The sequence below is a fragment of the Cibotium barometz genome, chromosome 7 (genome assembly GCF_041138505.1).
Source record: "Cibotium barometz isolate CiBa-2024 chromosome 7, ASM4113850v1, whole genome shotgun sequence".
NCBI classification, from domain to species: domain Eukaryota; kingdom Viridiplantae; phylum Streptophyta; class Polypodiopsida; order Cyatheales; family Cibotiaceae; genus Cibotium; species Cibotium barometz.
In genome coordinates, this window is record NC_141052.1 from 15945618 (window position 1) to 15970922 (window position 25305).

The following is a 25305-nucleotide window of genomic DNA, read 5'->3' on the forward strand; positions in this document are numbered from 1 at the left end:
CAGAGACTATCAGGCTGCTTTGATTAAGCATCGCTGTCCTGTTTGGGTAGAAGTGGTGGACTTCCCCCAATGTTTGGCCTCCTTGTTACCTAAAATTGCAGCATCTCCAGGAAAGGTTGTATGCCCTCCTAGACCAAATGGCAACTCAAATCGATTCTGTATTTTATGGGACACGGATCAGCCCACTCCGGAATCTTATGCTGTTACCATAAATAACGTTTCCATGGGGAGTGCTTTTTTCAGACTCAAATGGGGTCTTTTTGCAGGCGCATGCTTTGAGTGCAAAAAGTTTGGACATATGGCATCTCAATGTCCTCTGGTCCTCCATAAGATGCCGCCTGATGCCTTGCCCATCCCAATGCAGAATAAGGACACTCCTGGTCCTTCAGGGGTTAAAAACAAAAGTCTAAAGACTCCTGTTATGCCTCAAGAAAAAGGCAAAATGCCAGTCTCTTCTAATATGAATGCAGCTGTGGCTAATCCCTCTACTTCTTCACCAAAAGGAAAAGAAAAGACACTTCAAGAAACATCTCAGCCACCGCGCAGGACAATTATCCCCAGGCGTCCTTTGCCTTCTAGAACTTGGAATGGAGCCTCCTCTAGTGGGCATACCCTAGAAGAAAATTCTGGAATTGGCATCACCTGGGCTATTGTAACTGCAGGTCGTACTCTGTTTCCCGAAGAAGAGGCTACTAGCTTGCTAGCCACCCGTCTCATAGATATTCCTCCTCCTGATCGGGGTGCAGACCCTGTGGAGGAAATGCAAGCTTGAGCTACTTTTTTGTTCATACTGTACATACATTATAAATATGATGTCATATATCACAGTTTTGACTCTCAATGTACAGGGTTTGTGTGACCCTAGAAAGTGGAAGATGGTTTGGGCATATTTGAAGAGTATGCAGCCAAATATCGTTGCTCTTCAGGAACACAATCAACATCACTACGCTGGACAGCAAGGCCATTATGCTGGTTATGATATTTTTTATGCAGGCCACCATGCCTTTTCGGGTGTACTTTTTCTTGTGAAACATCATTTACAGCCAGTCATGGCATTTAATGACCTCCAAGGCAGATGGATGGTTATGCAGTGCTTTATTCAGGGTGAAATCTTTGAATTTGCATCAATATATGCACCTCAATCCTATCAGGCTAGAGGACAGATATGGCAACAAATGAAATTGTACCCTTGGAGACAGAAAGCATTCATATGTGGAGATTTCAATAATGCCCCTCAACCTGGTGATAATACATCCGGTCGTACACATATGCTTGCTACTGAGACGTCTTCGTGGGCAGATTTTGTAACAACGCTTAATCTGATTGATCTTTGGAAAGAATCTCAGCCCTTGATGCCTGGGTATACCTTCCAACATAATGCACAATCCACTTACAAAGCTCGCCTGGATCGATGGTATCAGCTTGATCCGTTTCATTATGATACTCTCACGACCAAATTGTGGGTGGATTATACATTTACATATTCAGATCATGTACCCTTATGGCTCAGAGTTCATCTGCACGACATGCCTGATGACAGATTGCCACTTCGAAGGTTGCTTATCATCAATAATAGTTACTTGGAGCATGATGCATTCAAAGCACTGATACTTGAGGCCTGTCAGCCACTCTTTCCTCAATCTTTCATTGACTTGGATTATGCATGGACAGCTTTTATTGCTCGCATGCAATCAGTCATCCGTGATTATGGTAAACAGTATCTGGAAGGTTGGAGACAGACTGTTGCTTATGCTAAGCAAACATGCCAATCGTTAATCGAGCTTAGTCATCTTCGCTCCCTAACTTTGGCTGAAGCCACTTCTTTATGTCAAGCTCGTCACTGTATTCAGGTAAATGATCACCGAAAGCTTGTCAAATGGGAGATACGGGCACAACAACAACAGGCGCTTTTGGACAAAGGCTGCTCTTCCAAAAAAAATTTCAAGAGTTTACATTCCAGAAAACAAGCTGCATCTATATGTCGCACTTTAATTTCAGATGACACGTGCACCTCCACCCGAGCACAATTGGCTGCGACTTGTGTTACCCATTTCTCCTCACAATTTGGTGAAGACGATTCTCACGCCATGGAAGTGTGTGATGCACGTCAGCGGTTATTACAGCATGTATCCCCCATCCTTTCTGCTACTCAGGCGCAACAACTAGAAACAAAATTCTCTGAACAAGAACTGTCTGATGCAATCAGGTCTTGTGGCCGATGGAAAGCTCCAGGATGGGATAGCCTTACAGTTGAATTTTTTCTTGCATATTGGGACACCCTCAAATTACCTTCGCTGCGTATGGTAAACATTGCCTGGGAGACAAGGCAAATGCCAGCTTCCTGGAAAAAAGGATTAGTGAAGCTGTTGCCTAAAAAACACTTATGTTAGTCTTTGGCAGATTGGAGACCAATTACTCTTATGCCGGTGATATACAAGATTATCAGTAAAATGGTTGTCAATCGCATTAAGGGTTGCTTGAATGATGGACTCCATTCTGCACAGTATGGATTTATTCCTCGCAGGCACATTACAGATAACATTGCAAATGCTTATATTGGCATTGAATATGCCAAATACACGTAGCAGGATGTCTTATTATTGCAAGTGGATATTGCTAAGGCTTTTGATACTATTAAATGGGGTTTCATTCAAGAAACCATGCGTGCTCTGGGATTTGGAGAAAAAATGCAGAATATCATTTACTGGCTTTATGCTGATAGCCAGGCGGCTTGTATATTGTCAGGAGATCTCTCAGAATCATGGACTTTGCATCGTTCAGTTAGGCAGGGATGCCCTTTAAGTGCTCTTTTGTATGCTATAGCAACACATCTCATGCTTCTTTATATAGATCATTTGGTTGATACTCGCAGTCTTCATGGATTGGACATTCAGAATAGACGTCAGTTGGTTGCTCAGGCATATGCTGACGATTCTTTTTTTCTTCCTCGCAACACACATCAGGATCTATCTACTTTGATGCAGGCTCTTTCTTTGTTTGCCCTTGCGGCTGGCCTAGAAATCAATTTTCAGAAATCTAAATTGTTGCCTCTGCATTCAAAACAGTGGCATAATTTGCTATGGCCAGGAGAAATAGTTCACTCCACTCATTTGATTCGGCATTTGGGATATCCTTTGGGATGGTCAGTCACTCGCCGTCAACAAACAGATTGGGTCTTGGCAAAGCTCAAGAAAAAGTTGGAATACTGGAAACTTGCAACATGGCCATTGCATGTTCGTTTACGGATTCTCCAATCCATCTTGGTTGCCTATATTCAGTTCTACCTTCCTCTCATCAGGTTTTCTAAGGGGGAGCTGAAATTATTTATGTCCACCATCTTTGAGATATTCTGGAGGTCGAAGCAAGGGAAAAAGAGTGTACGTTTGCTTTCGGCAAATCGTTTGTGCACCCCTAAAATGCATGGAGGCTTAAATATCCTTAATTTACAGGTGCATATTCTTGCCCACAGAGGTAAACTGATGCTTCAATTTCGGGAAGGCACTCAGCCTTGTACAGCGATGATCCATCATTTGTTACTTCATCTGACGACTTCGGCTTTTGGCCATTGGCAACCTACTCATTGGGATTTTATTCTTGGTTACATTACTGGCAAAATTAAGGGCTGTCCTCTCATTTCTGGCTTACTTGCTGATTGGAAGCTTGTCCTTTCAAATTTAAAATGGAATGGTCGCGGCTCCTTACAAGGCAACTCTCTCCGCGCTGAGAGCATCCACTCGTCCAAAGCATTTTCAGTTTCCCTGGCGGTGCAAGAACCCCGGCGTTCGTATTTTCTCCACTCAAAGGGTGTTACCTCTGTGGGAGATATCATCCATCCTGATGGCTCCCCTCTTTCTTTTCCACAGGCTGCTGCACATTATGGCTTGGGACCTCATTATCGTCGTCTTTGGCGTGATATAATTCAGATGCTTCAGCCTTTTTTGCCGATTCCACTGTTGGAAATTGGAGATCGCCTGCAGGATTGGACTATCTCCTCTTTTGATTCTTCATGCCATCCCTTGAGGCTATCTGATATTACAGTTGCTGGTCTGTATAAACATTTGTTGCCATTAACGGGCAAATCTCTTCTGGCATATGCATCGGTCATCTTGGTGGTGGAAAAGACGATTGCGATCTCTTTGGCAGTCGAAGCTTCCTCTTCGACAACAGCTCTTTTTATGGCGCGTTCTTTGGCTGTTATTCCCTCAGGACAGTTTCTGGCATGCAGACATATATCCTCATCCACTTGCCATAGATGCTCTGCTTCCAGGGAGACAGTCATTCATATTTTTTGGAGCTATCCTTCTTCTCGACAGTTTTTTCTTCCTCTCATCCAGCTTCTGCGGGCTAGATTTCCAAATATGATATTTGGAAAGTTTCTCTGGCTATTTGGTCTTCATTTGCCCAGACCAGAGTTCTCTCTTTTCTTCTCATGGGTGTGCTACTGGGCTTTATGGACACTATGGAAATTCCGCAACCATGCAGTTTTCGGTGATGCGGTTTTTTCTGCTTTTTCTTTTTTTCGGTACTCCCTGCATCAATCTTTCTTCGATTGCATGCAGGTTGACCAAATAGATCATGATGTATATATGTCTTATATTGACATCTTCAGTTGATGTACTTTGGGACTATCTACTTTGGATAGTCAACTTGTAAATCTAATATACTTATGATTTCACTAAAAAAAAAGTGTGTACATACACACACACCCTTCTTCTTTTTTGTGAAACCACTATTTTATCTTATATTCGAGAACCCTCAAAACAGGAGGCTCTCATTAAAGTTCATCTAAAAATAGTGGAAAAACACTTTGTAGTATTGTTGATCAATCTGATGGAGCTCAAAACTATCATGCAATGACTAATATAATGATCGACATAAGTAAATATACTTGTCGATCCGAGGCTGTGCAAACGCCTCATAATTACGATCCAACCATATCGTCCATATGGCCAAATATCTCGCCCAGCCAAAAAAAAAAAAAAGCGTATTCCTAGCAAGCAAGCTGCGACCCCCCCCCCTCCTACACTGCGTCACTGCCGGCGCCCACCCCCCCTTGCCTTTGCTCTGCCGCCTGCAACCACCCCCCTTGCCTGCTCTTCCCCTCCGCCACTTGCACCCTCTTCCCCCCCGCCCCCCTGTTTTGCACCTATGCCCGCCCTCTGTCCTGCCCGACGGTAGCCCACCCCCCCCCCGCAACCCCTTTTCCTTTTCTTTCTGCGCCCACCCCCCCCCCTTGCTGTTTTTTCCTCCACCAACCCCTTCTCCCTCTGCCTATTTCTTTCCTCCCCTCCCTTTCCTCTTTCTGAGCGCTCCGTCCCCCCCCCCCCCCCTCGGCCCCTCTTTTCTTTTTCTTTTTTCTAGCCTCCCCTCCCCCTCCTCTTCGCTCTCTAGCCCTTCCGCTTCCCCATTTTCGTCTCCTCCTTGTTCGTCCGGCAGCGCCCTCAGGTTGTGGGTTGTTCTCTATTTTCGGCAAGTTTCGGCTCCTTCTGGTCTTCACCCCCAAGAGGACTCCATGGCAACCGCTCCATCTCCCCCGACCGAGGCCACCGTTACGTACCTTTCATTTTCTGAAGCGGACCTGGAGCTTCTCGCTACAACTATCGCATCCCTAGAGGCCACCACTCTAGTATGCAAGATTGTCGGTAGTCGCCCGGCACGTGGCCAACTCAGAGATCTTCTTCAAGCTAGCCTCCCAGCTGCACCTACAAAGATCACAAATATTCATCCTTTGGGACGTGGCTACTACCAGGTTGAGTTAGACTCACCAGCGGCGTCTGATCTTGTCATGCAGTTGAGCTCCGTTTGCACTACGTACAGCCCAAACCTGGCATCCGACCCTTTAGCTAGAGTTTCAGGCTTTCCTGACAGCCTGCTTTCTAGTCCTCATGAAGGAATACCTTCCTCTTCTCCCAGTGATTGTTGGTGGTGCCATCGGGAGAGTGATGGAATCTCCCCCCCCCCCCACCCCCGCCACCCCCCCCCCCCCCCCCCCCCCGCGGTGCCTGGGCCCTTGCACGAGCAAGCGAGATTCCATCTCTCCACATCTGTGTTGCCTCGCCGGATTTTGTGCCTCACATGATATCTATTCCCAACCTTCGGGGCGACCCCATTATGCAGCGAGTGGAGTATCCCGGCCTTCCAGGCCAATGCTTCATTTGTAGCTAGATGGCTCATCTGAAGAGAGCTTGCCCTTGGCGTCAATTTACGAGACCACAACTAGTGGGTCCCCCCCCCTCAAATCCGCACCAAGGGCCGTGGGAGGAGCAGGTTCCCAGGCAGTGGAGCACCAGGTACCGACCATGGATGACCCTCTAGCCGGAGAGTGGCGAACGGTTGGCCCCCGCCTGGGTCGCCAACCGAGCACCAGAGCTGAGCATCGCCACCGTGCGCGCCAAGCTGGCAGCATGCAGGAGGATTCGGTTTTGTCAAACAACCGTTATCAGCATTTATCTCAGGATTCTCCAGTTGGCAATGCGCCCTCGCCAGTCTTGGAGTGGGCCTCTCCAGCCCCACCATTATAGCAACCGATCCCTCGTCGAGATTCCCCCACCGACCCCCAATGTTTTGAGAGGCCGACCGGCCTCTCTGAGCCCCCGGTCAGCCCATCCCCACAGCCGACCTCTCCGATGGATCTCTCCTAGCAACACCCCTCCCTTACCGCTCCGCCCTCCCTCACCTCCTGCCCCCCCTCCCCCTCCTGCTTCGTCATCAACTTTACCTGCCACGGTTCCCCCCTGCCCCACCCTTATCATGAGCCCTCCCCCCCCCCCCTTCTTTCTACCTCTCCAGAGCACTCGTCGCCCCCCAGCTGCACCCAACCCGAAGAGGAGGCAGCCGTCAGGATGTGTCCGTCGCTTGATTCACCGGTTCTCTAAGCCGGTAGAGATGACCATTGCCGCTTCCCCCATGAGGGCTGTTCCGCCAGAGTCCCCAGGTGGGGCTCCCAAGATCCTGGGACAGCCTATGGATTATAGTTTCTTCCGATGCCTGCCGACGAAAGGGACCGACATTTTCAAGGAGACAGTAGTATGTGTGGTTTTTCACCACTCCACGCCCTCTATGCCAGATAATGGCACAGTGATCTTCTCTTTCCCCTTCAGTGCAGCCCCGGGGACAGAGTGAGATCCCGAGATGGTGGCAGCTGCCCTCTAGGGCCAGGCACTCGAGCTCTCCCAACACCTCCAGAATCTTCGCAACACCGACATTCTCACCCATTTCTAGCCCTTGGCTAGGATGGAGCTTGGAGGTTCTGCTCATCGAGGCTAGGGTGGGGAGATGGTAGTCTCCAGCCTGGAGGTGCTGCTTTTTGTCTTCATGCATACTTCTGTCGCGGTACCTCTTCCCCCCTCTTACAGATACCTCTATTGTGATAGATGGAGTCCGGAGCATGCATACGCTCGCGCTCGTACAGAGTGGCGTTACATGGAGGACAAGATTAGTGTCCACCTGGCGCACGCCCCCTCACGGATTGTGATTATTCCCCGTCTAAACCCTCACCCAAGACCCTTCAAGTGGAAGGTAGTTCCGCTAGTGCTGCATCACACAGAGACTGATATGCGGATTGTTACATGGAACATTCAGGGTTTAGGGGGGGCTTCAATGCTTTCAGAGACGAGGTGTCCTACGAGGCGAGCCATGGTTGGGGGGACCCATAGACACTTTATACCTCCAGGAGCATCACCTCTCACAGGGGCGCACCCACAGATGCGGGAAGATTCTTCAGAGCAGGAGTCACACTTTTTGGTCCCCATCTTTCGACTCCTCTGGGACTCAAGGACGAGTGTGTATTTCTGTCAGTGAGCAGCTGCTGTGCCGACAGTGACTCTCTCAAGAGTCATCGACCCCGGTCCCCGGGCATGAACAGTGGATTACCATTACTATTGGAGAGGATAGCGTTGGCTTCCACAACGTTTACGCTCCGAACGCTGCTGCTAGTAGAGCCCTCTTTTGGAGGTCAGTACAGCAAGCCCTCCCTCAGGCTGACTTTTGGTGCTTGGATGGTGACTTCAACATGATAGAGGGGGTGGCACGCCTGCAGTTTCAGGAGCAGAGTACTCAACAAGGTTTCCATAGACCCGACGTCGAATTCATCGCGTGATCGCGAAAGATTGTGGCTAGCGACTCACCACCCAACCGTAGGTTCAATACCTCGGACCACCCCAAGCCCTCTGTTCAGATTGGCGTGAGCCTACCAGTCACCGACGACCCCAACTACCACCAAAGCGAATCACCTGCTATGATAGCTCCATGGCCAAGAGATCCTATACGCTCCTTGGTAACACCAAGATACCACGTGGCTGTTGATCTCGTGTCTAGTGACCCTAGGTAGTAATAACCCTGCTATAAGTGGCCTGCTTTTATTCAAAAAGCTTTCTTGCTTGATTTATAAGATTTTAACCATTATTAGCCCTAGGCTATTCATTAGAAGCTCTTAGCCAATCTAGAACCCTTCTTGCTAGCGTCCTTAGCCTACGTGTGAACCCTCCAAGTCCCCACGCCCGTGGCTAAACCTTAACCCTAATCATAGGTTAATCCTAACCCTAATCTTGGGTTGGTTCGAGTCTGTCCTTGTGCAATGAGGATGAGCTTTTGAACTCGGAGCTTGCTGATGATACTACTATGTTCCTCGAGGCCTCACACATATGTTTATGTTCCTTTCAGATTGCATTGGAGGAGTTTTGCATGGCTACAGGGGCTCGCATTAATTGGCATAAGCCAATTGGTTTTGGATTAGTGACTCACAAAGAGTCAATTGGGGTGCAAAGCTCGCGTTTACTTGGATTGACAGACGCTATACTACCAAATATTTGGGTGTCAAGTTGGGGTTGATATATCCCCTACACAGGAGTTTGCACCAATACTTATGAGCATTAGGAAGAAAATTCTTCATTGGAGCTCCAGGAGATTGTTTTTCATGGAGATTGTTGAAATGTGACACATGGGAGATTATTCCTGGCACTGCCCTTTATCCACTGAGAGTAGATAGTCACTCAAGAAAGCATTAGCATGTTGGCCATCCACCTGATATTGTGACCCATGGGTGTTGGTGCTTATGTAATATGGTTGCATGGTGGATGTCCTATCAGATATCTTCATTGGGATCACAGTGAGTGGGAGTGGATTGATGTAGCCAATCCTATGAAGAGTCAGCCTTTTTTTAGCTACACTGTCCGTGATGTAAGGCTCCTTCTACTTGGACAAATTTAGAGGACTCCTACACTCAAGCTGCACTAGGAGAGCTATGACACCACTAGAGAGACCATTTATGTTACTTGGGGTACTAATGCTTGCCACACTCAGTCTTTGTCCACATATTTTTTGTGGGCAGGGATCTGGACACCACCATAATGATATGCAAAGGTGTGGCCCAACGTTGCATGCTATTGAATATTCCTCATACACAGTATAGACCACCTCTACAGAGGATTGATACTACTTGGGAGCTCATTGCCAGTATCACAACTTGCCAGAATTGGAGGGCCAGATGCACAGAGGCTATTGAGGGCATTCAGATATACGACAGTCCGTGCATTTGTAATATATGGGGAGATATTATTTTCTCTATCACATGAGCTCGTCTGCAGGGGCTATCCACATCTGCGCACAAGCAAAGTGCACTGTTTTCATGAGGGAGTGGGATCAAGGGATCATTTTCTCATCGACCCTCACAGGACTCGCTTGGCACTTTTGTGATAGAAGTCTCCTTTCTAGGGGGAAAAAAAGTGATTCTAAAATGGACAGATTCAGGGGACTCCTACACTCAGGCCGCACCGAGAAAGAAAGAAAGAAAGATTTTATTAACGTCTTCCAAAAGACCGAACTCGGCCTATGAGATGACATTACCCCAGAGATGACATTACCCCATTGATTCAAAAGAGATTTTGGCCCAGACTTTGGCACTAATCCAGGAGGAGCCAAATCTCCCACCTCTTTTGGTTTATCTTACATGGTGGCCTCCCCATTAATCAGTGCACAGCTTGCAAGCTGTCTTCGGATTTTGGGATTTCAAGTAATGCTACGGGCTCTCTGTCTGGATGAGCCTCATAATGGGATGCTGATCCCATTCCTCCCAATTCCCATCAGTTTGTGCTAGTGTACACTGTACAGTAACATGGATTGGGCAACTTTTGGCCCTCAACAGCCGGCCTGGCTATCTTTGGTACAGTCCCCTCCTGCCCCGGATGCCCGGTAGCTTCTGAGACAGTACAACATTGCATGTGGGGGTGTGGAGCTGCTCAGAGGATTTGGGGCTCTATAGCTCAGCTTATCAGCAGATTGAGTAGAGATACCCTTTATGTTAGTTGGGGTGCTATTGCATGCTATTGGATGCTCCTCATACATGCTATACACCACCTCTGCAAAGGATTGATACCACTAGGGAGATCATTGCGAGCATCACAGCTTGGCAGATTTGGAGGACCAGATGCACAGAGGCTATAGAGGGCATTCAGATTTACGACACTCAGTGCATTTTAATATATGGGGAGATATTATTCACTCTTATGGCCACATGGGCTCATATACAGGGGACATCCAAAGTTGTCCACGCAAAGCTCAGTGTTTTCATGAGAGGGAGTGAGATAGTGGGATCTTTTTCTCATTTGGCACCATTGTGCCCCAGATTGGTTGAGCTCAGCATACATTTTGGGGTGAGGTTTTTTTGTTCAAGCTTCTAGACCTGATTTTGTATGGTCTATTCAAACTTAATAGAAGTCTCCTTTTTGCCAAGAACAAAAAAAAAAAGTGATTCTAAAACAGCTAAGCAGGAAAAGACATAAAGAAAGCAGATGTGATGAGCAAATTACCTGAAAGTAAAGGTGAGTCTGGGTTAACACCAACCTCCCAGGCTCTCGAACAAGAGGGGTAACCTGGGAGAGCAACAATTATCAACATCATCAAAATTGTTGAGAAGAATCAAAGGGTAGGTCCCAAAGTGTGCCACAGAATGCTTTTCAAAATAATGCATGTATTTACAACTGTTCAAAAGTAGCACAAGTGTTACCCATTTTTACTTCATCAATCAGCATATGAGTACATAAATAATGCAAGGCCAAAGGAAAAACGTTCATTCGGAAAGCCTTTTTGTTCCAAGCACAACTCACTAAAACACCCTCACGTAGGCAACCAGGACCAACGTGCATACAAAGCACCAAGAACACAGAAAGTTGCACATAGAAAACACAAGGAACAGATTCAACCCAGCCATAGGCCCAACTGCTCTAGACCACCCCCTATTGTAATAGAGCCAGATACACCTAAGTGCAAAACCTCCAGAGCATAGACCACCTTGCCCATGGATGATGACTAACCATTGTGTCCCCTACAACTGCCGGCAGCCACAAGGGGGTTCATCAGTCCTATATATGGGCGAGGGTGGATCTAGACTCACACTGTTGGCCCAACACTCAGTTATGTGCACAGTCACTCGCTTATATAGGCTCCATGCCCTATTAATAACCCTGCTTTTATGGGATTATTAATCAACTCTCCAATAGCCAATTTCTAACCAATGTTACAGCTTGCATGACCCATAGAGTATTAACCCTACCGTCTACATCATAGCCAATCCATGCCAAGGATGTAACACTCATCCACAGGGCTGTTATGATCAGTGTGAAAATCAAGCATGATCAGCTGAAGCAAGAAGTGAAAATACTATATCATATAAGACGGCCAAGAGCGCACGACAATGTTCCTTGGACAGGAGGGCTTTCTAGAACAAGTATGAACACTACTCGTTTAATGTTCTTCATTCTTGCTGAAATCTGTCACTCCACAGCAGTCACAAACTTAGACATATGTACATTGTAGTTAATATATGTAAATTGCAGACACTTATTGAGGTCCCCAACCAGCCATCACCTCATGTCTCACATCTCTGGACCCTCTACATGTTCACCAGTGCTAAAGCAAAAAGATTATGTTGAAAAACTCCATGATGAGGCCAATGAGGTGATAGCTCAAGTGGTGAAGGTGGTTGCCTAGGACCAAGAGGTCCTGGGTTCAAAACCCCCCTTGGTGCTTCCTCGGCGGCATCACCTATGGGTGGATAAATAAGCGCCTACGGGCGGCTGTCTACAGACGGTGAAATTTGGTAACTATGGGAGGATCTTGGGCCAAAGGCCAGTTGAAAAAAAAAAACAAAAAAAAAATCCATGATGAGAGAGCTGGTCAAGGCTCAATCCAGGATCATGCCACCTTCTCAGGCTTCATGAGGGACTCCCATATCACAGACATCATCTGGCCCACGGCAAGGATGGAGCTTGACCAGTCCAGCTACAGGGAGCCCATACCCAGCCAGAGCAATGGACGCCCACCTCTTCACCTTCTTCCACATTGGTTTTGCCACCAGAGAGTGACGCCTAACCTACAGGAGAACAGTGGACTAGTAATTATGAAGGAAAACAAACTGAGTTCATTACTTATAGGACTTAAATGCGAAACAAATTCCCCAACTTAAACTCAATATTATAATCAAGCCATCTACCAGGGATTTCCAGGTCTTGCAACACCATGAATCCTATCCACAAGAGTAGAGACGCCGTGGAGCCAAGTACATGACCTTCGGTCAGCTATATATATTGACTAAAATCGACCCCTCTACATTGGAGTCCATTGTAGTGTGCACTTTGCCAAGAGTCAAAGACGAGTGAGAACCCAAAAAGCACACAGGTTTCAGACATAGTTGCTCCACTTTGCTCCATGGTTATTTTTTCTAGGCATGAATTAAGGAGCCATGTGCAAAGTCTAAAATGTCTATCGCATTTTTTGGGATAATTAAAAGATTTTTGGCATTATGCCTGGCAAGAGACTCTTTGCCCGGCTCCAAGAGCTTGTGAGCTGCAATCACCCATTGTCATGTATGAGTACCACACTCTTAATTTTAGGTGCGAACATGGGCCAGTGTCGGCATACTCCAACAGGTGTATATGTGTGTAACATTAACTAAGGTTGTAAAAAGTGTGGCCCTTGATTATAACGTGCCTTCAAAAACATTTTAGGGACACCTAAGAAAGTGGTAGAGCTTAGGCCGTGTTAGCAGTATCAAAGGGTGATGGCAATGACTTGTCCCCTCGGAGCTACCCCCATGTTTGCTACATGGGCCTGTATGACCAAGAGAGTGTCGAGATCACCATCATTCTCTGTTCTACTGTTGTTAGTGTGTGTATAATCCTCTTCTTTCTTGCATCAAGGATCTCCGTTGGGGACCGGGTTCTTTCATGTTACGCTACCTGTCACCATTTGACCCTTTTCCCACCTTAGTCTAGAGTTTTGGAGAAAACCCACAGATGAAGATTCAAGGTGTGAACGGGGATTTCCACAGATGCAGGGAAGATTTGGAACAAAATATTCTTGGAAGGCTTACACATCTTTTCTGAGCTTAAAGATGGACCACGGGACATTAATTCTATGGATCTTATTCATTTATATGGATTTATAAGGTTAATCAGCATATGTGTCCACACTCACTGAAATTGGTCGGCCAAATTTATAATTGAGTACACACTAGAACAGAACCGGACTATTTTAATGATAACCGGCCAAAACCCAGACTTTGGGCGCCTCGATGCATGGAAAAGCTACACGAGTTGCTATTATGAGCAAGACAAGGCCAGAAAAGCTACACGAGTTGCTAAACAAGGCTAGGACTGATACTTTTTAGAGGACAGGGTTATTTCTGGTGAGAACTGGCTTGATCCACACACTCCTCTATGGAAAATCCAGCGCATCTCTTCTGGGGCTGTCTCTTCAGCAGACCGACTTGCTACAGGTGCTCCTCAGGGCTGGTCACAAGGTTCTGCACAGCGTACAAACAGGCTGTACCGCAGTACCTATCACGGACGCATGGTCTGGCAACCTCGGGGTGCATGCTACAAGCATAGGCGACCTTTCTGAGAGTTGCCTGTAGAGCTGAAAACAGAGATTCAGGGCTGGACAGCATGGATCTTCCCGATGAAAGTGTGTTCTTTTGGGTGCAGAGGTGTTTCTCAAGTGGCCCATGAATAGACAGTGATACCGTGGGTGATTTCTGAAGAGTTTCATCGCGAACAGCGCGTTGTTTTTTGGACCTTCTTGAAGACCAAGGCATTCTTCTTCGACAGACCTCCATGTGCAAGGGTAACACTTGCGAGGACAGTGATTGTTGTGTGCTTTTCTCTCTTCATCGCCCTCTTCTGGCCACACTTCTAGGGCTGTTTTGGAGGAATCTGGGACAGTTTTGAGAGCTCTTCTGGGGCTGATTTGAGGCTCTGTTTTGGAGCTGTTTTGGCACGGAGTTGTTTTGGCACGGAGTTCGGGACTGTTTTGGCAATGACTAGGCTGTTTTTATGGACTGTTTATGAGCTGATTCATGGACTGTTTAGAGCATGGAGTTTGGCAGAAAAACTCCATGCGAATCTCATTGCATAGTTGTGGAAATCCAGTGTTGAAGGCACCTGCACCTTGGAAAATCTTGTAGAAGCTTCTTTGAAGTAATAAAGGAGTTACCTACGATGGGCCGATCAGTGTGGTGTTCTATTTAATGTTATGTTTTGCTTCTGCTACAGTTTTATATTTCTCTTGTGCAAAAGAAGAGTATTCTGTTGGATTTGTCGTGGTTCGGTCTTGTTACATTGGTATCAGAGCATAGGCTTTCTCGGAAGCAGAGGCTTCCTTCCAACAAAGAGAAAGAGAAAAGATCAAAAGTGGGGCCTACACTGATGAACAGTTTTGGTATTTGAGTTTTTGGAAGTAGTCATGTGCCAAAAGCATGAGCAATTGACAGCTTAGTCTAAGGATTTATGGATTCACAGATTTTATCCTCGAACTATGGAGCTGGTTATATGTGCCCGTGTTCAGCACTCTTTCCATATGGATTATTATGGATTATAAATCAAGTTTATGAGCAAGCTATTTGAAGATATATCTCAGGATATCTTATGGATATGGTGACGAGCTATTTCTTTTGACTTCATGACGATTCTAGCAAAGAAAAAGCTAAGTATACTGTTACGAGCCTGTGTTTTTCTCTCTGGACAACAAGCAGGTGGGCACGGGCACGGGATGGACAAGTGTGAACAGGCATCAAGTTTGGGTATGAAAAGGAAACCCATATATGGTGGCCAGCCCAAGTGTGAAAGGGGACAAAAGGGATTTTACAGATGGGCAGCAAACAGGGGCAGCCAGCAATGGGCAGGCGTCAGGCAGGAGATTCTCTACAGCCAGGCGGGTGACAGGTGGGAGGCTCTCTACGCCAAGTGGTTGCACGTGTGGAAGTAGCCAATCAAGCAATGTTCTGCAACGTGGACCAAATTCAAAGTACAGTCTTCTCTCTCTTCTCTTCACGAGTAGAGGAGTGCACTGCCGATGATGGAAGTAGGGGTGGAGACTAGAGATCAGTTTCTCTCTCTCTCTCTCTCTCTCTCTCTCTCTCTCTCTCTCTCTCTCTCTCAGTGGATTACAGGCCCTAGTGCATGGATATTGTTCTCTCTTACATCGTGGATTGCAAACCTTGTTTTACGAGATTGGGATACAGAGGATCAAGTTAAGATGCACAAGATGATGTTCTTGGAAGAGATGTGTGTTGCTCTTCATCTTGGACTTATGTGTATTCAAGGATTGCTTGACACGTCCTATATGTTTCTCTCTCTAGGTTTTGGCAACCGTGTTTGGATGGTATATCTGTCATGGAAACAGGACATTGGTTTTTCGAGAGGAAACAGGACTTTGGTATCAAGGAAATAGGCCTATGGTTTATGGAGACAAGTCTTTGGTTTATCGGATACAAGTCTTTGGTTTCATGTGGAAAGCATGTCTTTGGATTCATGTGAACAAGTTGTAGTCTTCTCGGGGTTACATGCAAGCTGTGGCTATACGGAAGGACATGTGGTTTGATTCAGCACTACTGCTGTTTGGGAAAGGGTTTGTGGGATCCATGGTTGAGATGGAGAAGACCTTTTCAAGCAAGAAGATGTCGTACAGGTGTGCCTTCTCTATGGAATGCTGTGCTGTAATAACGAGAATTCTTATTTGAAAGAAGAAATACCGCAAGGGGCGCCACTGCGTTTTGGGGCCAATCGGTGTCCTTGTACTTTTGCAGGAGCACTCTAGCTCCCCCTCTTTGTTTCCTTTTCCAGGTTCCCATGGGTGATGAAGTGTTTTATGTGCGAGTGTTTGTTTCACCGCCCATCAGATTTTTGAAGGCCGGTTTCATATACTTTGAGTTTTGCAAAGTTGCTGCTTTTTGAAATTTGTTGAAAGAGTTTTTGGACACTTCACCCTTGTATGCCCATACAAGGAGAATTGTGTGTTGTTTGCCTTGAATTGTTTCAGGTAAACACTGTCAATGGTTGAAAAGCCTGGTTTATATGGTTTTCATATGGATATGTCCAACTAAATTTATGGGATATCTTTGCTCGAGAATTTATACATATACGCATCTATATGATTATCATTGGCTCAGTGATTCTTGGGTATTATATACAGCTCTTTGGCTCCTTTTGCTTGGATGGAGTATGTTTTTGGCTCCCTTTATTTGGGATGGAGTGGACTTATGGAACTCATGGATATCTCATGGATCGAGGATTTTTCTATGTATTTCTATTGGCACACAAAGGCAAGATGAGATCAAGTATACAAGACACCACCCCCAAACACCAAACAAAACAAACACACAAACAGAAGGTCTTGGCTTGCCTCTCTTTAGCTCACTGGACTTTGCCTAAATGCAACTCTGGACACCTCTTGACAGCTCCTAATTTGGACACCTTTCTAATTCACTCAGCCCCTAAACATCTTCAAACTTTTTTTCTAATTCCAACAGCTCTTGATCTGAACATCTTCCTGATTCAGACTACTCCTAAACCCTTTCAGATCTTTTCCCTGATTCAAACTGATCCTGCTTCTGATGTTTTCAGATCTTAACACCCTTTACTTTAACCAATTCCGATTAATTCCGCTTTGGATCTATCTCTTCCTACCGATTCAGTCGGCTCTTATTTCTGTCAGCTCTTGCTTCTTTGCTTCCTTCAGTCAGCTGTGGTTCAGACAGCACTAATCCAGTCATCACTATTTCCTCGTGCTCAGTCAACTTGGTTCCTTTGCTTCCTCCAGTCAGCTGTGGTTCAGACAGCACTGATCCAATCAGCACTATTTTCATCAGCTCTTGCTCTGTCAGCTTCTTAATCAGGCTTGGTTCCTTTGCTTCCTCTAGTTAGCTGTGGTTCAAATAGCACTCATCCAATCAGCACTGTTTCAATCAGCACTATATCACCTTCCTTCTCAATCAACTTTGATTCTGGCAGCACTGATTCAATCTCTTCTTCCTTCAGTCAGCTATGTTTCTGTTAGTATTGATCCAGTCAACATTGAATCAATCACTTCTTCCTTCAGACAATTCTATAACAGTCAGCACAGACCTGATTCAGAACCTAATCACACCAGCCTAGCTCTGACTAGCCCTATTTCAGACAACTCTTAAGAGACTTGCTGCTGACAGTTCTGACTCAGACAACTCCTGATTCCACAGTAAGCCCTGATTCAGTCAGCTCTCCACTTGACTCATCCTACTTTAGTCAGCACTGATTCAGTAAGCACTGGCTCTGACACTTCTTACTTCAGTCAGCTCTATTTCAGACGATTCCCTGATTCAGATATTTCCTGATCTGAATGCTTTCCTGTTTCAAGAAACTACAAAATTTCCTCTCTCTGGACCCTCTTCTTAGACTGAATTGCTCTGATTTATCCTTCAACTGACAACTCTCATAAAGACAACTCACAAAGAAAAAACATAAGCAACTAGGTCCATCCCAACCCAATAGTTCTTGCCTTACAAAAACTCAACAACCAACATACATATGACATTCTTGATAATCCAGAAACATGAGGCACTCCACACTCATCAACTGATAAGCAGACTTAAACAGAACAAGAGTCAATAGACCTTAACAAAAAAAAACTCTTCTTATTGTATTGCTTACACACACCCTGTATCTCAAACAAACCCACACAGTGAAAAAAACAAGAGACTCCTTCAACATACATGTTTAAATGTCTTACAAACAGAGCTAAAGCTTCTCTCTTACTCAGCTTCACTCCTTTTTGTGGTTTTTTCTCCCTAATGCTTCTATCCTCCCTTCCCCTCTGCTTCCCGACTCCCAGTTGAAAGACCTCCTGAAAAAAACCCGTGCGACGCTTCCCTACTTTTCTTTCCAAAAGAAACTGTCCACATGATGCCTTTGACCACCCCATTCTCTTTCTTTTTTTGTCGCCTTCATTCTTCTGGATCTTCCACGTGCATCTTCACAAACAGCTTCCCCTTTAAGTAAGCAAATGGCCTTTCTATTTATCCTACTCCCAAAGTAACATTTTTGTGCTAGTCCCTAGACATTATCTAAAGAGAAAGAGGGTTTCCAAAAAAACTGCATCAACACCTTGTTGGCAGGGGACTTATGTCTACACCAAGGGTCATGTGATCTAACATCTCGTTGAAAGGGACTCTGTCTACACCAACTGTGGATGGATTCATCATGGAAGGATGGTCCCTGGTGAGTGATTTCATGAACTCATGGAAGAGTCGTAACCTTGGTGAGTGATTTCATGAACTCATGGAAGGGTGGTAGCCCTGGTGAGGGAGGTCTCATGGAAGGGGAAACCCTAGCGAGCATGTTTGGCTTCATGGAAGGGTAGTTGCCCTGGTGAACCATTTGTACTCTTGTGCAAGGCAAAGGAACCTGTGAAGAGATGGACATGTGAAGCATGTTTGGCTTCGGCATGCGCATGGATCATAGGAGTGGTGCTCTTATACAATTCAATGGCAAGGCGAGATGTTTTGTAGCTATGTATTCTGCTTATTTTATTTTTTAAGGTACTCAAACCTACTTAGGGATTTATCAATATCTGGGACACAGTTGGCTCCTGTGCATGTGTGTAGTTATTATCAAAGTTGTTGACTCGGGATTTGGCTAAAGTTTATTTGTCGATACCGTTGGCTCTTGTGCCCGTATTTGACTTCGGATCGTGGATCTAGACTTATGGCTTTTCTGCATGTGTCTTGTATCTCACATGGCAGGTATCTTGTGCATGTGTATGGATGGATCCTCTGTAGCCCGATGACATGACATGTTATCTATAGATATATGAGGAAAAAACTTATGGATTATGGAGACACAGTTGGCTTTCTGCCTGTGACTGGATTATGGAGACAGTTGGCTTTCTGCCTATGTCTGGATTTCTGTGTTTTCTTTTGCAGAGTTATGGCAGAATGAATTGACAAGTCTCACTTTTTATGCTCTCAAGCATGGTTGGGGCATGAATTCTTATTTGGATTTTTGATACAGTGTCTTACGGATGTAAGAGCAATCTTATCAGTTGCGGTCAATTGCTTATAAGTGGGAGGGGATGTCACCATTTGACCCTTTTCCCACCTTTGTCTAGAGATTTGGAAAAAGCCAACAAATGAAGCGCTCATGAGGAAAAATCTGTGAGGGGACTAGTTGAGGGAAGAGATGAATGCCCAGAGGTGAGAAGGGAAAATGAATGGAAGGCAGGAATGATTTATAAATGCATTATTTGCAATTCTATTTTGTGCATTTTTCATATCTCATATTTTGTGCATGTTTTGTATCTTGTACAATATATGTATATATATATATTATTCATAATTTTATTACAAACAAATACTTGTATCTCATACAAGATATTGAAAGGTAATTTGCATTTTTTGTATCTCATAGGACATATATATATATATATATATCATAATTTTATTACAACAAAATAGGTGTCTTATACGAGATATCAAAAAGTAATTTGCATATTTTTTGGAGCATATTGTATTTCTCGTAAGAGATATATGTGAAGGTGTGAACAGGATTTCCATAGATGCAGGGAAGATTTGGACAAGGAACTCAGACACCTGTGTAAGTTTGGCACAAAATATTCTTGGAAGGCTTACACATCTTTTATGGGCTTAAAGATGGACCACGGGACATTAATTCTATAGATCTTATTCATTTATATGGATCTATAATGTTTATCAACATATGTGTCCACACTCACTGAAGTTGGTTGGCCAAATTTATAATTGAGTACACACCAACCTGGACTATTTTAATGATAACCAGCCAAAACCCAGACTTTGGGCGTCTGGATGCATGGAAAAGCTACACGAGTTGCTATTATGAGTAAGACAGGGCCAAAAAAGCTACACGAGTTGCTAAACAAGGCTAGAACTGATATTTTTGAGAGGACAGGGTTATTTCTGGTGGGAATTGGCTTGATCCACACACTCCTCCTCTATGGAAAATCCAGCGCATCTCTTTTGGGGCTGTCTCTTCAGCAGACCGACTTGCTACAGGTGCTCCTCATGGCTGGTCACAAGGTTCTGTGCATAAACAGGGCAGAGGCACTTCCTTCTCTGGTGCCTGCTCCCTCTGGCGCTGATTTGGGCCTCTTTTGTGTATTGTTTTCTCTGTTCGACATCGTACAAACAGGCTATACAGCAGTACCTATCGCAGACTGACAATGTGCCAAACAATGAAAGAGAACTGAAGTTCACAAATACAGGATCATATACACCAAAAGGTGGTTACAAAGCTGGAGTATGCAGCACGAGGCACACCGTAGGTGCAGCCAATATCCTAGAATATGCGGAAAAATGAGATGATACAACTGAGGGTTGGGCCCTCACTTATATAATACCTACAGGACCTAGTCGGCCAGGTGCTGAAAGCAAGCTGATTGGAGAAAAAATATATAAATAGTTGGAACAGTGCCAGTAAATCGAGAAAAATCTAGAAAAATATGTAGATGTCCAGTAAAGGTGCAGATGGTCCTGGAGAGGTCCACAAGGTGGAGATGACCCCTCCAACACCTCCTCTTCAGCTCCACTGAAGAGGACCGATACCGGCATGTGAAAGTAAGTGATCCAAAGTTGGTTTGGAAAGCGCCTTGGTGAAGATGTCCGCCACATTGTCCCTAGTAGGACAATACTCCAGTGTTAAGGTACCGTGCGCCAAGTAGTCATGAACCATATGATAATGAACGGCAATGTGCTTGGACTTCGAGTTCCGTGCAAGAGCCATGGCACTCTCACTGTCAGAGTAGACAACGGTAGGCATCAAAGGATGGACATGAAGATGATCAAGCAGCTGATAAAGCCATAGAACCTCTTTGACTATTTGAAAGTAAGTACAATACTTTGCTTCTATTGAAGAACCAACAACTATAGGCTACTTCTTCGTTTGCCAAGAAATAAGTCCGGTGCCAAGCAAGTAACAATAGCCCATAGTATACCTCCGGGTATCTGGATCACCTGCCTAGTCGGAATCTAAATACCCAACCAAATCAAGACTAGAGCCATATGAAATCCCATGTGTCAAGGTGTCTTGTATTAACCCCAGATCAATAAATGGTTGGGGACTTGAGAATCCCGCAATGTAGAGTGAAGCCATCGCATAAGCAGAGAGGAACTCGGCCGAGGCGGAGGCGGCGGAGAGGTAAGAACCAATGGTGAGGGTGGAACTAAGGAAGGAGTTGATGAAGTTGTTTGTGATTCCAAGGATATGGAATCTTCGGGGTTTCATCAAAGCGCACGTCCCAATATAATATAACTTTCTCCTTGTTGGGATCCCAAAGCCGAAAGGCTTTGACGTGTTCACTTTAGCCGACAAAGATTATTTTTGTGGATTTGGGGTCAAACTTCGTCCGATGAGAATCGAGAACATGAACATGAGCATCACAACCAAAGACATAGAAATGAGAAACTGATGGCTTTCTCCCAGAATATGCTTCCTTTGGAGTCTTCCCATCGACCGCCTTTGTGGGGGAATGGTTGATGATGTACACAGCAGTGTTAACTGCTTCAGCCCAAAACTTTTGAGGAAGCTAAGAATGAGAAAGAAGAGATCGAGCCATCTCAACCATGGCCCTATTCTTCCATTCTACTACCTACTCGAGAAGTTAACTCACCACCATTGTTGGAGCGCACTTCGACGACTTTGAGGCTAGTGTCAGCCTCCACCATAGCAACCCATTCTTTGAACTTTGTAAATGTCTAAGATTTCTGGAAACAGGAAACGAACCCAGACCTTCCTAGAAAAATCATCCACCAATAAGAAAAATCATCAGACCTTCGACGACTTTGAGGCTAGTGTCAGATTTCTGGAACAGGAAACGGACCCAGACCTTCCTAGAAAAATCATCCACCAATAAGAAAAATCATCAGACCTTCAACGACTTTGAGGCTAGTGTCAGCCTCCACCATAGCAACTCATTCTTTGAACTTTGTAAATTTCTAAGATTTCTGGGACAGGAAAAAGACCCAGACCTTCCTGAAAAAATCATCCACCAATAAGAAAAAATATCTGGCTCCTCTAGGTGTGACCGTAGTCATAGGTCCACTCAAATCCATATGGACAAGCTGAAGAGCGGTGGAAGCCTTGAAAGAGGCCTCCTGTGAAAATGAATCTTGATGTTGCTTGCCTTGAAGACAAGCTGAGCAAATGCCAGACATCCAAGGTAGTCGAGGCAAGCCTTCCACCATTTGGCAGGAGACAAGAAGCTCCAGTGAAGAGAAGGGAAGATGCCCATAAAGGGCATGCCAAAGAGTAGTATCCTCCTCTATAAGAAGAGCCTGATGAGAGGCTAGAAGTTGGAACAGATGAGAGTGATCAAGATTGGGTTCCTCTTGAAAACTAGTGATCTTGTAAAGACCATCCTCTTGTATGCCCCGAGCGACAACCTTGTGAGAATCTCTATGAATGATCTCCAAAACCTGATCATGGAAGTATAAGCCATAGCCTTTATGGGCTATCTTAGAGACAGAGAGTAAGTTTTTGGATAACTTTGAAACAGAAATAACATTCTCAAGGTACTTGGGCCTCCCTGAGGGAGTGACTAGAGGAATATTACCCATAATCGGTGTATCAACATGCTGATTGTTCGCAAGTCGGACCTACATAGAGACAGAGTGAGTCCTCCAAGATATCCTTGTTGTGAGTCATGTGAGAAGTAGCCCCGGAATCCACAATCCAGTCCTCAAGAGAGGTAGTAGTCCGCGTCTCGGTGGACGAGGTGCACTCTTCAACTAGAACAAAGGCCACATCTTTGTCTTTGGGTTTGGATTCTTTGTTGTCGGATTCTTTCTGCTTTGACTTTTTCTCCTCGTCTCCCTTCTTCTTGAAGCAATCGGGCCAAAGATGACCACCCTTGCCACAGTAGTGGCATTTCCTCCCCGTAGATCTGCCCTTATCTTTTCCTTTATCTTTATCCTTGGAGCCTGAAGCAAACTCCTCCTTAGATTTGCCACCGTGGGTATTACCTGCTTTCTGTTCCCACTTGGGCTTCCCTTTGGCTCAAAAAGCTCACTCAGTAGGACAAGAATCAAAGATCTTCATGAGATCGAGCCTGTCCTGAAGCATGCCGATCACCGCATTGTTGGGTTTTATGTTGTGTATGCACCCAGAGGAGTGCTAGTGATCATCAGTAGATTACTGGGGCACTTTTTACTTCAGTTAGTGGAGGTTCTTTCCCCCAGTTTAGCTTAGTTTCACTTATAAGCAGTTTATAAGTGTTTTGGTCCACCCGGCACATTTTATGGCCGGACATGTGAACACATCTTTTTAGGTCACTTATTATGTGGCTATTGTACTTCACATTTCATTATCTAAATACACAAGAGTCATGTTCTCTCTCTCTGCTTCCCACGCTTGTACTTGCAGCACCTCCAAACCCTAACCCTAACACCCCAAAGGCCTTCATTTGGTATCAGAGCATCGTTGGCCTGCCCTTGCCCTGCCCGTACACTGACGCCTTCAGGTTTTGTCCAGCCCGTACATCAGTACCTGCCCGTACACAGTCAGCGCTGCCTTCAGCAAGTACACTGCAGCTTCTGTACCAGCACTGCAGCTTCCGTACCAGTTCGCCGACAGCAGCCTTCAGTACTGTACTGCACCTGACAGCGCCGCTTGCCTGCATACAGTCGACTGCACGACACTTAGGTGTGTCATTGCATTGGCTGCACATCGTGGTTGGGTTGTTCACCAGTTGGACATAAAAACTGCATTCCTACATGGGGACCTCGAGGAGGAAGTTTATGTATATCAACCCACAGGTTTTGCAGAACATGGTCATGAAGGGAAAGTATGCAGGCTGAAAAAAGGCCTTGTATGGTTTGAAACAAGCTCCACGAGCTTGGTATGCAAAGATAGATGCTTTCCTACTCACTCAAGGATTTGTGAACAGTCCATCAGAAGCCACTTTGTATGTAAAGAAAGAAGAGACAGATCTGCTGGTCATCAGTCTTTATGTAGATGATCTTTTGCTCATGGGATCAAATGATGACAAAATTGCAGCTTTTAGAGAGATACTGCAACAGACATTTGACATGTCTGATTTGGGGCTTGTACACTACTATTTGGGCATACAGTTTGTGCAGGATAACAGAGGCATTCGGTTGTTGCAATCTCTGTATGTTGCTAAACTTCTGGAGAAGTTTAAATTTCAGGATTGCAAGCCTATTAGCAATCCTATGGAGCCAGGGATGAAACCGTCACTACAAGATGACAGTATTTCCTTTGATGCCACTACATATGCTCAGGCTGTTGGGTGCCTTATTTACTTGTGTACTACACGGCCAGATATTCAGTATGCAGTTTCTCAGTTGAGCAGATTCATGCACAGCCCGCGGTTGTCACATTGACAAGCTGTGAAGCGTGTATTCCGATATTTGCAGGGTACCTTGTCTCTTGGTTTGCTTTATCCTGAGGGGGGTGACATGCAGTTATACACTTACAGTGATTCAGATTGGGCTGGTGATTTTGATACCAGACATTCCACTAGTGGAAATTGTTTCTTTCTTGGCTCTTCATGCATTTCTTCTGGTGGAGATTGTCCCATCATATATGTACCTCAGAGCTACTCTTAGTGGCCCCCACTTTACCATGACCACAACAGCACACACTAGAGTGACAAGGGGATATGCAGCTTTGGCCCTTCTTGAGCAACAATGCTTCCAGGCCCATTTCTACGAGCCCAGGACGAAGGGTTGGCTCTCACCCTCGTCACACCAGCCTTGATGTATGGAGCACCTTTCTGGGGACCAGATCTATCAAAGCATGATTGGCAGCGTGTGGATGCACTTTTTCAGACAACCAACCTACCTCCACCGCATCAATACGATGAGCCCCCATAGATACCTGAGGCTCACCCTGGAGTCCTTACAACACCTCGCACTTGAGGGTGACACTAGAGCATGGTACGCCAGAGTTTTCAGCTCCCCCTTGAGGATGTCAACCATACTATCCGGTTCGACCTTCTTAGCCTCCA

The 25305-nt window shown here is 45.4% G+C and overlaps 1 protein-coding gene across 2 annotated transcripts in view; it reads right to left on the reverse strand.

Annotated features, from left to right (window-relative positions):
* The window catches only part of LOC147636741 (uncharacterized), a 190595-nt gene that overhangs the window by 135489 nt on the left and 29801 nt on the right, over nucleotides 1-25305 (reverse strand). For both annotated transcript variants that reach the window (XM_086800244.1, XM_086800245.1), the window contains exon 4: nucleotides 10806-10868. In XM_086800244.1, coding sequence (XP_086656370.1) covers nucleotides 10806-10868 — 63 coding nt within the window. The remainder of the gene's footprint in view (nucleotides 1-10805; nucleotides 10869-25305) is intronic.